Below are 20120 nucleotides of genomic sequence, written 5' to 3' on the forward strand. Positions count from 1 at the left end.
GGCTACTCACAACAGTCTTCTAACGCCTTGAATTACCCTTAAAAACGTAAATCCACGCTCCACACCGCTGTACACCATTTATCATGTGGGAGTTCGATACGTGGATTAGGGAAGAAATACTCACGTAGGCTGTTATTACGTATAATTGCTGTTATGTGGAGTGAGCCCTTGCCAGCCGTACCTATCTCCTTGGTTACACTCGTAATACTGACTAGCCGGCTGCAGTACCCTATGTGAGGGGGCCTTTGAACTGCTGAGGTCAGCACAATATGAATTCAGATAGTGACTCAGGCAGAGACGGTTGGTCGTTGAGTCAACGGACGGTTACTGGTAACTGGTTACTACTACTGAGACTGGTAACTGGTTACTACTACTGAGAGGGGCGTTGACCCCCGATACCCTCTCCAGGTAAACTCCAGGTACGCTCTTGCACTTTTTGTGTCTAGTTCTGCCAGGGTTTAAGAAAAGGGGTCCACCTGACCTAATTGGGAACATAGTGTCCAAGTTTCTGTTTGGGGAAAAACTTGTTTCCTCCCCAATGAAAATAAGTCACTTTGTCTGATTCTTTTGGGTTATCCTAGATATTTTACACATATGTTACTAGGTATGATCATTGTTCTTATGTGTACCTGTACCTAAATAAACGTATTTACTTACTAACTCAGATTTAGGCAATATATATTACAGAACGGATGGAGCTTTAACCCGTGACAGACGAGTCCTATAACTCGCAGGCCAGTGTGTTAACCAATGGACCAGCAGGTCCAGTGTGTTAACCAATGGACCAGCAGGTCCAGTGTGTTAACCAGTGGACCAGCAGGTCCAGTGTGTTAACCAGTGGACCAGCAGGTCCAGTGTGTTAACCAGTGGACCAGCAGGTCCAGTGTGTTAACCAGTGGACCAGCAGGTCCAGTGTGTTAACCAGTGGTCCAGCTGGTCAAATCAAATCAGATCAAATCAAATCAAATTTTATTTCTTTGCAAGTAGTACATTGGGATTATGCATTTACAATAATGAGCTGCAGTGCAAAGAGAGTCTCTATCATGCCTAGGTATTATGTGCAGATTTAATTTAATCAGATCAAATCAAATCAAATCAAAGTTTATTCTCTGTAAGGATTACAATGCGGGGTTTACAGATGTTGGTTATTGTGTGGTTTTCATGTAATAAAATACTAATTACAGAGGGGGCCACTAGAACACCTAGCAAGGCTAGGCATTTCGGGCAAACTTAGATAATTCTTAACCCTAAATTATTACAAATTGTGGAGTAAGTTGACTAAATACTAAGTGACTAAATACTAGTTTGTGAGTTTAGCAATGTGAATGCTTTTGTTTTGGCACAATACATAGTTTCTATATTGGAGTATCACAGGCAAACTTGTGACTAGTTAGGAATCATTATTTTAAGATTAAGATACGTATTTCTGTGCTTATAGTCAAATGGGTGAGTGAGTGGGTGTAAGTGTGAACCACCAGGTGGTTTTTATGTAGTTATTGTAGATGAATGGTTCAAAGAACCGACATGTTGTTAAATTAGACACATGTGCAACTCTTGGGTATATTTACTGAGGAAACGTTTCGCCACACAGTGGCTTCATCAGTCCATACAAAGGATAAACTTGAAGAACAGGAGGAGAATAAGGTAATCAGTCCCTCAGCCTTGAGTCGATGTGGTCAGTCCATCAATCTTGAATAGAATACGGCATAGGAGCGGAGAAGCAGCTTATAAACCGTAGGGCAGGAGAGGTGCAGCAGTCGTAGGTGGTGTCACATTTGTCCAATGTGGAAGTAGGTCGTGCCCAAGGGTTAGGCAAGCGAAGAATTCCCAAGTATTAAGATCCCAAGAAGTTGCAGTGTCTGACAGGTTCTTTGAACCGTTCATCTACAATTCTGTCAGACACTGCAACTTCTTGGGATCTTAATACTTGGGAATTCTTCGCTTGCCTAACCCTTGGGCACGACCTACTTCCACATTGGACAAATGTGACACCACCTACGACTGCTGCACCTCTCCTGCCCTACGGTTTATAAGCTGCTTCTCCGCTCCTATGCCGTATTCTATTCAAGATTGATGGACTGACCACATCGACTCAAGGCTGAGGGACTGATTACCTCATTCTCCTCCTGTTCTTCAAGTTTATCCTTTGTATGGACTGATGAAGCCACTGTGTGGCGAAAGGTTTCCTCAATAAAGATACCCAAGAGTTGCACATGTGTCTAATTGATGGACTGACCACATCGACTCAAGGTTGAGGGACTGATTACCTCATTCTCCTCCTGTTCTTCAAGATTCTCCTTTGTATGGACTGATGAAGCCACTGTGTGGCGAAACGTTTCCTCAATAAAGATACCCAAGAGTTGCACATGTGTCTAATTTATCAACATGTCGGTTCTCTGAACCATTCATCTACACAACATTTTATGTAGTTAGTTGACGGGGGTGTATCAGGGAGATAAGATGTTTTCTAACGGTAGTTTTGAAGGTAATGGCTTACTGACTACTTAATACTAAATAAATTTATCATAGTTTGCGTTGTACAATAGTTCAATTAATTACAAATGAACCTAATTTATGGTTATCATACTGGTTAACGAGTTTTAGGACTCGCCTCCCACGGGTTCAAGTCCCACCCATTCTGTGATTTATCTACAACCACGTTATTACAGCTTCGTGAGTCATGATAAGAAACATATTTTTTTCCGGTTTCCCGGAAGGCAGGGTTCAATAAGGATTTAGCTTTGGTGGCCCATAAGAACCCAGACAACGACAACGACAACAAGAGAGTGACGGACGCTGAAAGACACCAAAAAACTCTCTCTTCCTCTGTGATAACGCTAGTGCTACTACCCAGTCTAAGTTAAAAGTAACTACCCCATATTTCTACGGTCACATTCACAATTTTTGCACCTGAGGTTATTCATAGTTAAGATTTAGAGTGTATGGTTGTGGGAGGAGAGGTGCAGTACTTGACCCTTGACAGGGAGCACAGAACTTGCGTTTCCTCCCTCTCGCCAAAGATTTATTTTGCACCATTTATTGGGTTATCCTAGGGTAAACCTGCATAATTGCTATTTTGGCAATATAATATGTGTGTGTGTGCTTTTAAAACCCTTATAAAAATGATTTACTATATGCTAGAACGCTGTATAGCCCTTGTGGCTTAGCGCTTCTTTTTGATTATAATAATAATATATGCTAGAACCCCTCAAGGAATGTCCCTTGACGCTGGTGAGGGGCTCTTGAGCTAGGGAATTGGATCTGTGTTCCAGTTCCCTGAATTGAGCCTGAATACCTTTCACTCCCTACCCCCAAATGCGTTGTACAGTCCTACGGGTTTAGCGCTCAACCATGATTATAATAATATAATATATGCTAGGATTTGTCTGACTTTTTTGGAGTTGTCATAGGTAATTTATACCTTGTATGATCATAGTACGTATGTGTACTGGTACCTAAATAAACTTACACATTCTAAAAACTAACTACTTATTATCTTGATATGTATATTCATGTAAATTAATATGGGATTTTTTTTTAAATTTGCAGCAAAATTAGCCTTGCTGTAATTATCACATTATAATATGCTAAACCCTCCCCTACCTATATTAGGTTAGCCTAAATTTAGTACTATTTACCTTTAGATCTTTCAATAGGATTCCTTACCTAGGTGAAGGTCCCTTGAAAAATATAATTGAGACTTCACTGCTCTGCCTTTGATTGAACCTGAGTATCCCAGCCCCTCCTTGGTCTTTAAGTATAAGTAACAGGGACATAAAAATATAAATACACTTAAATTCTGGTTAAACAAATTAGTGGAAATAAGTCAAAGACCCTAATAGAAATAAATTACTTTGTTGGTGGGCCGGGTGGATCGGGCTGCTCCGGGATGCTCCTAATCCCTATGTGGCCTCTATGGATTTAACTCTTCCCCCTGATTATAGTAATTTGGTATCTTTAGCAGAGATAATAAGAGGCTACAAATGAGTAAGCTTATTTAGGTACATTTACATATGAATACTGTTACCACACATAGTTTAACATATGTGTAAATTACCTAGGATAGCCCAAGAATGTCAGTGTGACTTATTTTCATTGGGGTCCTTGTACACTGGTGGAAGAACAGAATAAATTGAAAGAAGAAATTTCAAGTGCTACAGCCATTGGAAATTTAAAAAAAAATATTATATGATGAACAAGTTGATGAATATGGTGCACCACAAGAATAACTCTGCATCTGTAATTACAACTGAGCAATTACAAATGGTAATTAACTGCTGTCCCTTGCTGCCTCAATGAGCAGACCCCAAGTGTTGTTCAGCTACCAGTCTCTGTTCAATTGATACATGGAGAATTTACATAATTTATGTGGAGGACAGTTATTTGTAGTTTTTCTGCAGGACAGAATGTGTTAAGGCTATCTTATTTCTTTTATTTGGATTAATGTTTGCATGCCTGCACAGGATAACCGAGTTAGAGAAAGTTCAGAGTACACTAGTTGTTTAAGTAGGAAGTGATAACTACAGTGGACCCCCGCATAACGATATTAATCCGTTCATGAGAGCTCATTGTTATGCGAAATTATCGTTTTGCGAATGAATTTTCCCCATAAGAAATAATGGAAATCAAATTAATCCGTGCAAGACACCCAAAAGTATGAAAAAAAAATTTTTACCACATGAAATATACATTTTCCTACACACAAAGAGAAGGATACATGCACAATAGTAGAGTAGTACATGCACAGTATATATTGTGCATATACTACTCTACTAAATGAAGAATAAATGACACTTACCTTTATTGAAGATGCAGCAATGACTGATGAGACACTGTGTCCTGGGAGTGCCTTTTCCTCCTGAGTACTGTAGGTCCTGTTTGGCATTTTCTTCCAGAACAGGCCTTATCACACTGTGTATGCCACTACGACTCTTAAATCTCTCAAACCAACCTTTGCTGGCTTTAAATTCACCAATATGAGCACTAGTTCCAGGCATTTTTCCCTGTTCACCTGGGTGTTAGTTGACTGGTGTGGGTCGCATCCTGGGAGACAAGATTAAGGACCCCAATGGAAATAAGTTAGACAGTCTTCGATGACACTGACTTTTTTGGGTTATCCTGGGTGGCTAACCCTCTGGGGTTAATTGTTTCTTGGTATTCTCAATAAGCCACACCAACAACGGTGCTACAGCAGCAGCAGCAGCAGCAGCAGCAGCAGCTGACAGTGCTACAGCAGCAGCAGACGATGCTACAGCAGCAGCAGACGGTACTACAGCAGCAGCAGCAGCAGACGGTACTACAGCAGCAGCAGCAGCAGACGGTACTACAGCAGCAGCAGCAGCTGATGGTGGTACAGCAGCAGCAGCAGCTGACAGTGCTACAGCAGCAGCAGCAGCTGACAGTGCTACAGCAGCAGCAGCAGCTGACAGTGCTACAGCAGCAGCAGACAATGCTACAGCAGCAGCAGACGGTACTACAACAGCAGCAGCAGCTGACGGTAGTACAGCAGCAGCAGCAGCTGACGGTGGTACAGCAGCTGACAGTGCTACAGCAGCAGCAGCAGCAGCTGACAGTGCAGCAGCAGCAGCAGCTGACAGTGCAGCAGCAGCAGCAGCTGACAGTGCTACAGCAGCAGCAGACGATGCTACAGCAGCAGCAGCAGCAGACGGTACTACAGCAGCAGCAGCAGCAGCAGCTGACGGTGGTACAGCAGCAGCAGCAGCTGACAGTGCTACAGCAGCAGCAGCAGCTGACAGTGCTACAGCAGCAGCAGCATCAGCAGTTGACCATGGTATCACAGTATTTCGATAATATTTCTCACCCTTTTTACCACAGGGTTGGCACTAGAAGCTTTCTTGGGGCCCATGGTCACTTATTTTGCAGATAAAATCACCAAAAACACTGTAATAATACGAAATGTTACGATTGTATGCTTGGATGTTACCGTGGAGGCTGGCTTGTAAACAATGCCACCGGCGGAACATGTGAGGCTGGCTCAGGCCGCACATTAGACGCGTCTCGGACGAATAGTGTTGAGCGGGTTTTTTAGCGGTATGCGAGGCAAAATCTTAGCGATAAAATGTATCGGTATGCGGATTTAACGTTATGTGATGCCAACGGTATGCGGGGGTCCACTGTATAGTGTAAAGATTTTTTTTTTTTTTAGTTAAAGCCATTGTTACAGCTAATATTCTTATGGAAGGATTTTTACATTATTTGTTAATGTACATTTTGGTCAACACAGAAGCTCTGTAATGTGCCTACACACTTCAAAATTGGAATGCATATGCAGTGGACCCTCGCCTAACGATATTAATCCGTTCCTGAGAGCTCAATGTTAGACGAAATTATCGTTAGCCAAATTAATTTTCCCCATAAGAAATAATGGAAATCAAATTAATCCGTTTCTGACACCCCAAAGTATGAAAAAAAAAAAAAATTTACCACATGAAATATTAATTTTAATACACACAAACTGAAGAAGACATGCACAGTTACATGACACTTACCTTTATTGAAGATCTGGTGATGATTGATGGGATGGGAGGAGGGAAGAGTGTGGATGGTGTTAATGTTTAGAAGGGGAATCCCCTTCCATTGGGACTTGAGGTGGCAAGTCCTTTTCCGGGGTTACTTCCCTTCTTCTTTTAATGCCACTAGGACCAGGTTGAGAGTCACTGGACCTCTGTCGCACAACATATCTATCCATAGAAGCCTGTACCTCTCGTTCCTTTATGACATTCCTAAAGTGTTTCACAACATTGTCAGTGTAATAGTCACCAGCACGGCTTGCAATAGCTGTGTGAGGGTGATTTTCATCAAAAAAGGTTTGCACTTTAAGCCACATTGCACACATTTCCTTAATCTTTGAAGTAGGCAACTTCCTCAATTTCTCTATCCCCTCCTCTGGAGCAGTTTCCTCAGGTCTGGCCTCTTGCTGTTGAAGATGATCTAGCAGCTCATCAGTGGTTAGTTCATCATTGTCCTCCTCCACCAACTCTTCCACATCCTCCCCACTAACCTCCAACCCCAAGGACTTCCCCAATGCCACAATTGATTCCACAACTGGCATAGGCTTCTCAGGGTTAGCTCAAATCCTTCAAAATCCCTTTTGTCTACACATTCTGGCCACAGTTTCTTCCAAGCAGAGTTCAAGGTCCTCTTAGTCACTTCCTCGCAAGCCTTACCTATCATGTTTACACAATTGAGGATGCTAAAGTGATCTCTCCAAAACTCTCTTAGAGTCAATTGAATTTCTGAGGTCACTACAAAGCACCTTTCAAACATAGCTTTTGTGTAGAGTTTTTTGAAGTTTGCAATGACCTGTTGGTCCATGGGCTGCAGGAGAGGAGTGGTATTAAGAGGCAAAAACTTGACCTTAATGAAGCTCATTTCCACAGAAAGTAGCTCTGCCACATCTGAAGGATGACCAGGAGCAATGTCTAATACCAGGAGGCACTTAAGGTCCAATTTATTTTCTAGGAGGTAATTTTTCACAGTGGGGGCAAATGCATGGTATAACCAGTCATAGAAAAAGTCCCTAGTGACCCATGCCTTACTGTTTGCCCTCCACAGCACACACAAAATAGCCTTGAGGACATTGTTTTTCCTGAAAACACTGGGAGCTTCAGAGTGATACACCAATAAAGGCTTCACTTTGCAATCACCACTAGCATTAGCATGCATCAACAGAGTTAGCCTGTCTTTCATAGGCTTATGTCCTGGGAGTGCCTTTTCCTCCTGAGTAATGTAGGTCCTGCTTGGCATTTTCTTCCAAAACAGGCCTGTTTCGTTACAATTAAACACTTGTTCAGGTTTCAGTCCTTCACTGTCTATGTACTCCTTGAATTCCTGCACATATTTTTCAGCTGCTTTGTGGTCCGAACTGGCAGCCTCACCATGCCTTATCACACTGTATGCCACTACGATTCTTAAATCTCTCAAACCAACCTTTGCTGGCCTTAAATTCACTCACATCACAGCTAGTTGCAGGCATTTCTGTAATTAAATCGTCATGAAACTTCCTAGCCTTTTCACATATGATCGCTTGAGAGATGCTATCTCCTGCTATCTGTTTTTCATTTATCCACACCAATAACAATCTCTCAACATCATCTATCACTTGCGATCTCTGTTTCAAAAACAAAGTTGCACCTTTAGCAAGAACAGCTTCCTTGATTGCCGTTTTCTTGGCCACAATAGTATCGATGGTTGATTGGGGTTTTGTGTACAACCTGGCCAGCTCGGAGACACGCACTTCACTTTCATACTTAGGAATGATCTCTTTCTTCATATCCATAGTAATTCTCACCCTTTTTCCTGTAGGGTTGGCACTAGGAGCTTTCTTGGGGCCCATGGTGACTTATTTTGCAGGTGCAATCACTAAAAAGGCTGTGATAATATGAAATGTTCCGATTGTATGCTTGGATGTGACTGCGGTGGCTGGCTTGTAAACACTGGCACCCACGGAACAAGTGAGGTGGGCTCAGGCCGCACGTGGACACGTCTTGAACGAATCGCATTTAGTGCGTTTTTTTAGCGCTAGCCGAAGCAAAATTTTTGCGTTAAAATGTATCGCTAGGCGGATTTAACATTATGCGATGCCATCGTTAGGCGAGGGTCCACTGTATATGTTTTTCTGCTAAGTCATAGTATATTTTTGTAGTGCTGTAGTGGGAGTTTTAAGAATTAATTATTATATTTGTATATGCATCTAAACTTTTTCATCTGAGCACCTCGGCAAAGACAGTGATTACGTATGAATGATGGTGAAAGTGTCGAATGATGATGAAAGTTTTTTCTATCTTTTTAGATTTTTCTTTCCTTTTGGGTCATCCTGCCTCAGTGGAAAACAGCCGATATGTTAAAAAAAATATTTGCACAGGAGGGTATGGATTTTTAGTTATTATTGGAAATGATGGTGCTCATTGGTATTTAATATATACAGCTCAATTATGTATTCTTGTTAAATGTAGTCTGTTACAGACATGTAGTATTAACATGCCTTGAATGAATGTATAGTAATGTGTGTATCAGGTACATGTATGTATACCTGGAGTTTACCTGGAGAGAGTTCCGGGGGTCAACGCCCCCGCGGCCCGGTCTGTGACCAGGCCTCCTGATGGATCAGAGCCTGATCAACCAGGCTGTTGCTGCTGGCTGCACGCAAACTAACGTACGAGCCACAGCCCGGCTGATCAGGAACTGACTTTAGGTGCTTGTCAATAAAACATTCTATTTTCAGATTAGTTCAAAATTGCTTTGGGATATAAGACATACAGCTCTCCTTAAACTATTTTTTAATTCAATTCGGTGTTTATTTTCCAGCAAGATAGGTAATAGAGTTATGGAGGTTGGTTAACATTGTTTATTTTTTACAGGGAAAAGCCCATACCAAGTACATAATTATTTAATGCATTTTATGCAGACAGGGGTGACATGTAAAAGAACTAGGAATAATTGTCATGTGATGTAATATATTGAGAGCACAGATCATATGTAGTCTTGGCGAGGAGAATGAAAAAATGAAATGTGAAAACTGATTTATTTTGTTTGGAACGAGCTGTAGTTGGTAAAATGAGTAAGACATCATGGATGAAACTTGGCTTGACCAAGCTGAATATCTAAAAATAAAAAAGAACTTTTGTATGTTTGTAATTCAAAGGTGCAATGTGATTAGCGTAAATAATCCAAAAAACTTCTATGGGAATGTGTTGTATAATTTATGCCAGACATAAATAGACATGTTAGTGGGAGACAGCCGACTTGTTAAAAAAAAAAAGAAACAATTTTTTTTTATTGTTGGCTTGTCAGTTTGATGATTCTATTGTTGATGTAATGTAATTTTTACATATTGTACTTTTGTGTGCCTTTACTTTCAGCACATTGAGTATAAGCTGAGTTCTAGACTAAACATTGTAGTAATGTTCAGAATTTCTGTGGATTCAGTTCTGCTATAAGAGGTTTAGACACATCCCAGAGCCTTCCTGCAATGTCTGTATAAAATTAAATGTTTAAATTTAGATTTAAATGTTTTATACTTTTTCAAAATGTAATTGACTTATTCCAGATGTTGCCACCTGCTGCTCCAGCATCTGTAAATTTCTGTGCTTTTATAAATTTCATGTTTTTAATAGTACTTTTAATGCTCTTAATATGTTTATATGTCCTTTAGTATTCTATAATACCCCTTATTAAAGCTCATTTTCTTTATAGGGTTATGTTCTCTGGCGGGGTAATTGAAAAAAAAGGCAAGATTAAAGGCATCAAACAGGTTGGCAGTATAAGTAGTAATAGTAGCACTAGTGGGACCAGCAGCAGTAGCTGCAGCAGTCACAGCAATAAAAGTGGCAGCAGCAGCAGCAGTTGCAGCAATAACAGCAGCGGCGGCGGCGGCAGCAGCAGCAGCAGCGGTAGTTCCCCACCAGGAACCCCACCACACGTGCAGATGGCTTCCCATGAGAGTCTGAATTCAGAATCAAAATCAAGCTCCCTCAATTCCAAACTTGGACATGAGTTGGTGAGTAAATAATAAATATACATATGGTAGTTGATACTGCATACAGTATTCCTCTTACTCTGTACACGTAAACTTTTTTTTTTGTATGCATCAAACATGAAACAAGATACTGTACAGTATTTGCCATTTGTTTTCTTAATGCTGCTATGTTTACTGAGGTGCTACTGGAAAATCGCTTGGGCTTCATTGTTGAAACATTACTAAAACATTTAACTTTAAATGACAGTTTAATCATGGAATTTATGAAATTGTGTATTGTAAATAGTTTTCTATTGCTGTATGCAGGTTTGCTTTTTGGTAAATTTGTTATTTTGCAATATCACATTTATGTTGGCAAATCTGAAGATGCAATGAACATTAGCTATAAGCAATTGGATTTGGTTTGCAAAATGTATTGAAGATTCTTTTCTTTATCACATCAGGTGTCTCCCACCAAGGTAGGGTAACTCAAAAAAAGGAATCACATTCACCATCATTCATACAATAGCTGTATTGACAGAAGTATGCAGACATCACGATTCAGATGACCTACCAAACAGTAACATCCCAACTTTTAACTCAGAGGGCAGGCACTTTACTTCCCACCTCCAGAACTCAAGTCCAGCTAAAGTATTTCCCTGAATCCCTCTTAAATATTAATTCCTTGATCACACTCCAACCGCAAACCCTAAAAACCAATTATCTCCACTCCAATCTAACACGCTCACACATGCCTACTAGATGCTCAAGCCTCTCTCCCTTAAAACCTTGTTTACCCATTATTCCAATCTTTCCTGGGATGACCACTATGCTGTCTTTCCTCTGCCCAAGATTTTGCATGTTTTAAATATGTTCATTGTAATAAATTTGAAATAAGAAAAAGAAATAAGTGGCAGAACAAATTTTTGTTTTTTAACATTTCACTCTTTGAAGAGCTTTCATCAAATCATGCAGAGTAAAATGTTATAGCAATACAAGCTTGTTCTTCCTCTGTAAGCCATGCGTGTCGTAGGAGGCGACTGAAATGCCGGGAGCAAGGAGGTAGTAACCCCTTCTCCTGTGCACTTTTTGTTCAGTATTGTCAGCAGGATGCTATTTGGTGAGGTATGAGGCTTATAAGATGTTACGTGGTGTTACTGGAACCTTGGACCATACAGTACATTCATATTGCTGTTACATTTGCCCGAATGTGCCTGGCTTTGAAGTAAGCACGTAACACTTCATACTGTAATGGTATATCAGACTTGATGAAGAGATTGTGGCCTAGAAGGTCTGAGCATATACACTTTGAAGATTTCTGGTGTGAAAGGTGAGATTTTAGTTTGAGTATGAGTCCTGAGCAGATAGGAATAATGTTTGTAAGAATTCCTTCATAACATAAAGGTAATGTTTATTTTGCCTTTATAAAATAATAAAATATGGTAAACTTATGATTAAGGATACTAAGGTGATAATATGTACTTGTAAATTAAGATACTTTGTCACATAAGTTAATATGGTAAACTGTTATATATAGTACATTAATGTGATAACTGTCCATGGGAAATGGAGAAGAATTCTTCCTCCGTAAGCCGTGCATGTTATAAGAGGCAACCAAAATGCCGGGAGCAGGGGGCTAGTAACCCCTTCTCCTGTATAAATTACTAAATGTGAAAAGAAGAAACTTTCATTTCTTCTTTGTCAGGGTCACCCTGCCTTGGTGGGAGATGGCCATTGTTTTAGAAATAAAAATAAAATATGATAATGTTTGATGAGGTACATTATGAAAAGTTTACTGGTATCGTGAGAGCTTTCTTCTTGGTGTAGTGTAATGATTTTAATGTTTTTTTTTTTTTTTGACCTTTAATACTGATTCTTTATCATAAGGGGGATTATTTCAGAGTTTGGTCTTTCTGTTTTGTAGAAAACTAATACAGCACTAATTCCTTAAAGATCAACTGCAAGTAAAATTTAACTCTTGCCAGTGAGATAAGCCTTGTCTTATTTATTTCAAGCATAATCTTACCTTCTTAGTCTTTCAAGCTGGTTTGGTATTCTTGACATAGTCTTTCATTTTTGCTAACCATGCTTTACCAGCCTTTTGAGCTTGTCTTAAAGTGTGACATTATCAGATTTTTTTTTTGTACTGTACTTTGATATCTCTTATTATGACGAATAAATATCACGTGCATATCAGGCAAGGTTCATACAGTCATTTAGCTACAAATAACTGCGTATTAACTTACTGGATACCCTGGTAGGGATTTTTGTTGAAGGTAACTTAAGAATGGGGGAGGATAATGCAATGCAGAGAATGAGTCATGATAAATGTTTTTCTTTTTTTGACCCTCACTGCCTTGGTGGGAAGTGGACAGTATGTTTAAAAAGAAACTTGAGCATTCCTCAGTACATTGACCTGAACCTTGCAATACTTAAGCCTTATGCTAACATAAACCCTCTTGAAATTTATTGTTTCATCCTTCTAGTTCTTCTTTATAAAACTAATTTTTCTTTTTATCAGGGATACTTTGTTATACTGCTATAAAAAAAATATATTTCAAATAAAAGATGTGCTGGATAATGGCAATTTTTAGAATTGTCGTACTGTGCAGTTACGAAATTATTAACTGAGAATCCAAAAACTCCAGGAAACTGAAATTGTCTGTAAATTCCTGTATCTGAATAAATATGACACAGTATAACAGTCATCTCTCTTATAAAAGATTGTCTATATGGTTCTTGCAAATGCAATTGAAATATATATTACATCCAGTGCATAAAATCCTGATCATAAGTTTCTTAACGAATTTCTCAATTTTAAATAAATTCATTGAATATTTTGAAAATGAACCTAAATGTAGATGTGTATTCATATTTTTTTGGTAAAAATTAGTGAAGAAATTTAAAATCTTTATTTTTTGAGTTGACAAGTTTGCAGTAATGAAATTTATTAAATAATTTAATCTCATTTATTAACAAAAGATTTTGTTTTTTATTTATGGTCATTTTTGTGCTCTCTCTTTTGGGACAGTAATAAAGAAATTTGGATTTCATTTTTATTTTTTGACAACTTTGCTTACCCCTGTTCCCGTCCAATGGCACACTACCACACACACTTACTGCTCTTGTTATAATTTGAAGTTTTTCCTGGTATTTCACAAAATTTTAGTAACTAATGTTGCTCATTTCTTCATTATTAGTAACATGACCTAAACTTAATTTCAGTGGCTTATTTTTATCTTGAACCTTGGATATTAGCCCACTTCTCAAAGGGAAGTTTATATCACTGTTGCATGTTTAATTACATATATACATAATAATGGGGTATTTACCCTGCCTCGGTGGGAGACGACCGACTTGTTGAAAAAAAAAAAAATTACAATATGTTAAATATTGCTGTGCAATGAGAATTTAAATGGCGTGTGATCCTTGTTAGATATCTTGGTACTTTGCTTCAGAATAATATATCAACTCAAAACAATTTCTAAGATCTGATAATGTCATAGCTGCATAGCTTAGTGTCTGACTCTTATACTTTTGTTTGCATGCGGGGTTCAGGCGGGGTCACCCTCGGCGGGGTCTCCCTCCCCCCCAAAGAGTGTCTGCTCTTCCAGCTCCACCTCCACTGACCAACACCACCACAACCAACTTTCGCATGTCCTCAACGCCACTTCAAAAGTGAGTAATTTGGGCTACAGTTCTGTAGCTTGGAACAAGAAATTCTATGCCATGTTCAGAAGATGAATTGAGGTGCAACTTATTTTATAGATAAATGGAAGCATGTATGCCACTTTGTATGCTGTTGATATGGATATACTAAATTTTTTTTTTTTTATACTAAATATCTACAAAATATATAATTGCACTGTATTAAAGGTGCATGATTATAATAGGTGAACGAAAATCTGAATGTGTGATATATTGCTGAATATTATACTTATTGCTTGCTTATTGTATCTAAAGAATCCAAAAAGATTCATTCATACAAAGGAAGATAAATATTTTGACTTTTCTTATATATGCACCTGTACTAGTTTTATTTGAAACGGTACATTTTACACACATAACATTGCAGCATTAACCATTTCAACTCTTCTTTTCTTGTGTGTTGGAGAAAATAGCACTTAAGGATTGAGATAGTAATTATAGACTGTTTAATTAAAACTTTAAAATTAATAAGTGTTGTAATGGGCATAAAAGAAAAACCCTCCTGAAACTGTTTAGAAATGGCTTTATAGCTCATACAGATTTTATCCCTGTGGATAGTAATATTCAGTTGGTATTGACAACACTCCTTAGCCATTACTGTCTCTCTTAACCCACAATTATTTTTGTGAATTTGAGTGGACCTATTTGAAGCTTTGTGAACACTAATACAGGTTGGCCATCACTAATCTGGCAATCAGTAATCCAGTTCCATCAGTAATCCACCACTAATTTCGGCTAGGGTAATTTCAAATTGGATTGTATGTGATTGGATGTGAAAAGTGGGTTATAGTAAGCGTGTATGCACCTGGAGAAGAGAGAAGTGTAGAGGAGAGAGAGAGATTCTGGGAAATGTTGAGTGAATGCGTGGGGAGTTTTGAATCAAGTGTGAGAGTAATGGTGGTTGGGGATTTCAATGCTAAAGTGGGTAAAAATGTTATGGAGGGAGTAGTAGGTAAATTTGGGGTGCCAGGGGTAAATGTAAATGGGGAGCCTTTAATTGAGCTATGTGTAGAAAGAAATTTGGTAATAAGTAATACATATTTTATGAAAAAGAGGATAAAAAATATACAAGGTATGATGTAGCACGTAATGAAAGTAGTTTGTTAGATTATGTATTGGTGGATAAAAGGTTGATGGGTAGGCTCCAGGATGTACATGTTTATAGAGGGGCAACTGATATATCAGATCATTATTTAGTTGTAGCTACAGTTAGAGTAAGAGGTAGATGGGAAAAGAGGAAGGTGGCAACAACAAGTAAGAGGGAGGTGAAAGTGTATAAACTAAGGGAGGAGGGAGTTCGGGCGAGATATAAGTGACTATTGGCAGAAAGGTGGGCTAGTGCAAAGATGAGTAGTGGGGGGGTTGAAGAAGGTTGGAATAGTTTTAAAAATGCAGTATTAGAATGTGGGGCAGAAGTTTGTGGTTATAGGAGGGTGGGGGCAAGAGGAAAGAGGAGTGATTGGTGGAATGATGAAGTAAAGGGTGTGATAAAAGAGAAAAAGGTAGCTTACGAGAGGTTTTTACAAAGCAGAAGTGTTAAAAGAAGAGCAGAGTATATGGAGAGTAAAAGAAAGGTGAAGAGAGTGGTGAGAGAGTGCAAAAGGAGAGCACATGAAAGAGTGGGAGAGGCACTGTCAAGAAATTTTAATGAAAATAAGAAAAAAAATTTGGAGTGAGTTAAACAAGTTAAGAAAGCCTAGGGAAAGTATGGATTTGTCAGTTAAAAACAGAGTAGGGGAGTTAGTAGATGGGGAGAGGGAGGTTTTAGGTAGATGGCGAGAACATTTTGAGGAACTTTTAAATGTTGAGGAAGAAAGGGAGGCGGTAATTTCTTGCACTGGCCAGGGAGGTATACCATCTTTTAGGAGTGAAGAAGAGCAGAATGTAAGTGTGGTGGAGGTACGTGAGGCATTACGTAGAATGAAAGGGGGTAAAGCAGCTGGAACTGATGGGATCATGACAGAAATGTTAAAAGCAGGGGGGGATATAGTGTTGGAGTGGTTGGTACTTTTGTTTAATAAATGTATGAAAGAGGGGAAGGTACCTAGGGATTGGCGGAGAGCATGTATAGTCCCTTTATATAAAGGGAAAGGGGACAAAAGAGACTGTAAAAATTATAGAGGAATAAGTTTACTGAGTATACCAGGAAAAGTGTACGGTAGGGTTATAATTGAAAGAATTAGAGGTAAGACAGAATGTAGGATTGTGGATGAGCAGGGAGGTTTCAGAGTGGGTAGGGGATGTGTAGATCAAGTGTTTACATTGAAGCATATATGTGAACAGTATTTAGATAAAGGTAGGGAAGTTTTTATTGCATTTATGGATTTAGAAAAGGCATATGATAGAGTGGATAGAGGAGCAATGTGGCAGATGTTGCAAGTATATGGAATAGGTGGTAAGTTACTAAATGCTGTAAAGAGCTTTTATGAGGATAGTGAGGCTCAGGTTAGGGTGTGTAGAAGAGAGGGAGACTACTTCCCGGTAAAAGTAGGTCTTAGACAGGGATGTGTAATGTCACCATGGTTGTTTAATATATTTATAGATGGGGTTGTAAAGGAAGTAAATGCTAGGGTGTTCGGGAGAGGGGTGGGATTAAATTTTGGGGAATCAAATTCAAAATGGGAATTGACACAGTTACTTTTTGCTGATGATACTGTGCTTATGGGAGATTCTAAAGAAAAATTGCAAAGGTTAGTGGATGAGTTTGGGAATGTGTGTAAAGGTAGAAAGTTGAAAGTGAACATATAAAAGAGTAAGGTGATGAGGGTGTCAAATGATTTAGATAAGAAAAATTGGATATCAAATTGGGGAGGAGGAGTATGGAAGAAGTGAATGTTTTCAGATACTTGGGGGTTGACGTGTCGGCGGATGGATTTATGAAGGATGAGGTTAATCATAGAATTGATGAGGGAAAAATGGTGAGTGGTGCATTGAGGTATATGTGGAGTCAAAAAACGTTATCTATGGAGGCAAAGAAGGGAATGTATGAAAGTATAGTAGTACCAACACTCTTATATGGATGTGAAGCTTGGGTGGTAAATGCAGCAGCGAGGAGATGGTTGGAGGCAGTGGAGATGTCCTGTCTAAGGGCAATGTGTGGTGTAAATATTATGCAGAAAATTCGGAGTGTGGAAATTAGGAGAAGGTGTGGAGTTAATAAAAGCATTAGTCGTAGGGCAGAAGAGGGGTTGTTGAGGTGGTTTGGTCATTTAGAGAGAATGGATCAAAGTAGAATGACATGGAAAGCATATAAATCTATAGGGGAAGGAAGGCGGGGTAGGGGTCGTCCTCGAAAGGGTTGGAAAGAGGGGGTAAAGGAGGTTTTGTGGGCGAGGGGCTTGGACTTCCAGCAAGCGTGCATGAGTGTGTTAGATAGGAGTGAATGGAGACGAATGATACTTGGGACCTGACGATCTGTTGGAGTGTGAGCAGGGTAATATTTAGTAGGTTGGTAGACAGCAATCACCCAGGGAGGTACTACCGTCCTGCCAAGTGAGTGTAAAACGAAAGCCTGTGATTGTTTTACATGATGGTAGGATTGCTGATGTCTTTTGTCTGTCTCATAAATACACACTCATCTGAGTTTTCTTTGATTTTATCTGAATAGTTCTTGGTCTTATTACTTTTCCTTTTATATCCATGGGGAAGTGGAATAAGAATCTTTCCTCCGTAAGCCATGTGTGTTGTAAAAGTCAACTAAAATGCCGGGAACAATGGGCTAGTAACCCCTTTTCCTGTAAAGATTACTAAAAAGAATAAGAAGAAGAAAATTGTCAAAGTGGTAAGTCTGAATGTGCGTGGATGTTGTGCAGATGATAAGAAAGAGATGATTGTGGATGTTATGAATGAGAAGAAGCTGGATGTCCTGGCTTTAAGTGAAACAAAGCTGAAGGGGGTGGGAGAGTTTCAGTGGAGAGGAATAAATGGGATTAGGTCAGGGGTTCCAAATAGAGTTAGAGCTAAAGAAGGAGTAGCAATAATGTTGAAGGATAAGCTATGGCAGGAAAAGAGGGACTATAAATGTATTAATTCAAGGATTATGTGGAGTAAAATAAAGATTGGATGTGAAAAGTGGGTTATAATAAGCATGTATGCACCTGGAGAAGAGAGAAGTGTAGAGGAGAGATAAGTGTAGAGGAGAGAGAGAGATTTTGGGAAATGTTTAGTGAATGCGTGGGGAGTTTTGAATCAAGTGTGAGAGTAATGGTGGTTGGGGATTTCAATGCTAAAGTGGGTAAAAATGTTATGGAGGGAGTAGTAGGTAAATTTTGGGCGCCAGGGGTAAATGTAAATGGGGAGCCTTTAATTGAGGTATGTGTAGAAAGAGATTTGGTAATAAGTAATACATATTTTATGAAAAAGAGGATAAATAAATATACAAGGTATGATGTAGCACGTAATGAAAGTAGTTTATTAGATTATGTATTGGTGGATAAAAGGTTGATGGGCAGGCTCCAGGATGTACATGTTTATAGAGGGGCAACTGATATATCGGATCATTATTTAGTTGTAGCTACAGTTAGAGTAAGAGGTAGATGGGAAAAGAGGAAGGTGGCAACAACAAGTAAGAGGGAGGTAAAAGTGTATAAACTAAGGGAGGAGGAAGTTCGGGTGAGATATAAGCGACTATTGGCAGAAAAGTGGGCTAGTGCAAAGATGAGTAGTGGGGGGGTTGAAGAGGGTTGGAATAGTTTTAAAAATGCAGTATTAGAATGTGGGGCAGAAGTTTGTGGTTATAGGAGGGTGGGGGCAGGAGGAAAGAGGAGTGATTGGTGGAATGATGAAGTAAAAGGTGTGATAAAAGAGAAAAAGGTAGCTTATGAGAGGTTTTTACAAAGCAGAAGTGTTATAAGAAGAGCAGAGTATATGGAGAGTAAAAGAAAGGTAAAGAGAGTGGTGAGAGAGTGCAAAAGGAGAGCAGATGATAGAGTGGGAGAGGCACTGTCAAGAAATTTTAATGAAAATAAGAAAAATTTTTGGAGTGAGTTAAACAAGTTAAGAAAGCCTAGGGAAAGTATGGATTTGTCAGTTAAAAACAAAGTAGGGGAGTTAGTAGATGGGGAGATGAAGGTATCAGGTAGATGGCGAGAATATTTTGAGGAACTTGGGTGGTAAATGCAGCAGCGAGGAGATGGTTGGAGGCAGTGGAGATGTCCTGTCTAAGGGCAATGTGTGGTGTAAATATTATGCAGAAAATTCGGAGTGTGGAAATTAGGAGAAGGTGTGGAGTTAATAAAAGCATTAGTCGTAGGGCAGAAGAGGGGTTGTTGAGGTGGTTTGGTCATTTAGAGAGAATGGATCAAAGTAGAATGACATGGAAAGCATATAAATCTATAGGGGAAGGAAGGCGGGGTAGGGGTCGTCCTCGAAAGGGTTGGAGAGAAGGGGTAAAGGAGGTTTTGTGGGCAAGGGGCTTGGACTTCCAGCAAGCGTGTGTGAGCGTGTTAGATAGGAGACGAATGGTACTTGGGACCTGACGATCTGTTGGAGCGTGAGCAGGGTAATATTTAGTGAAGGGATTCAGGGAAACTGGTTATTTTCATATAGTCGGACTTGAGTCCTGGAAATGGGAAGTACAATGCCTGCACTTTAAAGGAGGGGTTTGGGATATTGGCAGTTTGGAGGGATATGTTGTGTATCTTTATATTTGTATGCTTCTAAACTGTTGTATTCTGAGCACCTCTGCAAAAACAGTGATAATGTGCAAGTGTGGTGAAAGTGTTGAGTGATGATGAAAGTATTTTCTTTTTGGGGATTTTCTTTCTTTTTTGGGTCACCCTGCCTCGGTGGGAGACGGCCGACTTGTTGAAAAAAAAAAAAAAATCAAATTTCCAGGGTTGCCACACCAACCTGCTGCTACTGTGTCATTCCAATTTCTTTTTCTCCGTTTATTGATATAACTTGCTCACTTTTAGTCCTAGCCATGTTTCAATGA

The 20120-nt window shown here is 39.4% G+C and overlaps 1 protein-coding gene across 6 annotated transcripts in view; it reads left to right on the plus strand.

The window, feature by feature from the left end:
• The first annotated feature begins 2709 nt into the window (after nucleotides 1-2709).
• mtm (phosphatidylinositol-3-phosphate phosphatase) overlaps nucleotides 2710-20120 on the plus strand; it is a 109181-nt gene continuing 91770 nt past the window's right edge. For 4 of the 6 annotated variants that reach the window (XM_070096720.1, XM_070096722.1, XM_070096724.1 and 1 more), the window contains exons 1-3: nucleotides 2710-2866; nucleotides 10216-10519; nucleotides 14036-14155. In XM_070096720.1, the coding sequence (XP_069952821.1) occupies nucleotides 10220-10519; nucleotides 14036-14155 (420 nt within the window). In that variant the 5' untranslated portion in view covers nucleotides 2710-2866; nucleotides 10216-10219. Of the gene's footprint in view, nucleotides 2867-4103; nucleotides 4267-10215; nucleotides 10520-14035; nucleotides 14156-20120 lie in introns of those variants that run through there. The other 2 variants (XM_070096721.1, XM_070096723.1) reach the window with 2 other exon arrangements.

This window comes from Cherax quadricarinatus, chromosome 54, assembly GCF_038502225.1.
Source record: "Cherax quadricarinatus isolate ZL_2023a chromosome 54, ASM3850222v1, whole genome shotgun sequence".
Classification (NCBI taxonomy): Eukaryota; Metazoa; Arthropoda; class Malacostraca; order Decapoda; family Parastacidae; genus Cherax; species Cherax quadricarinatus.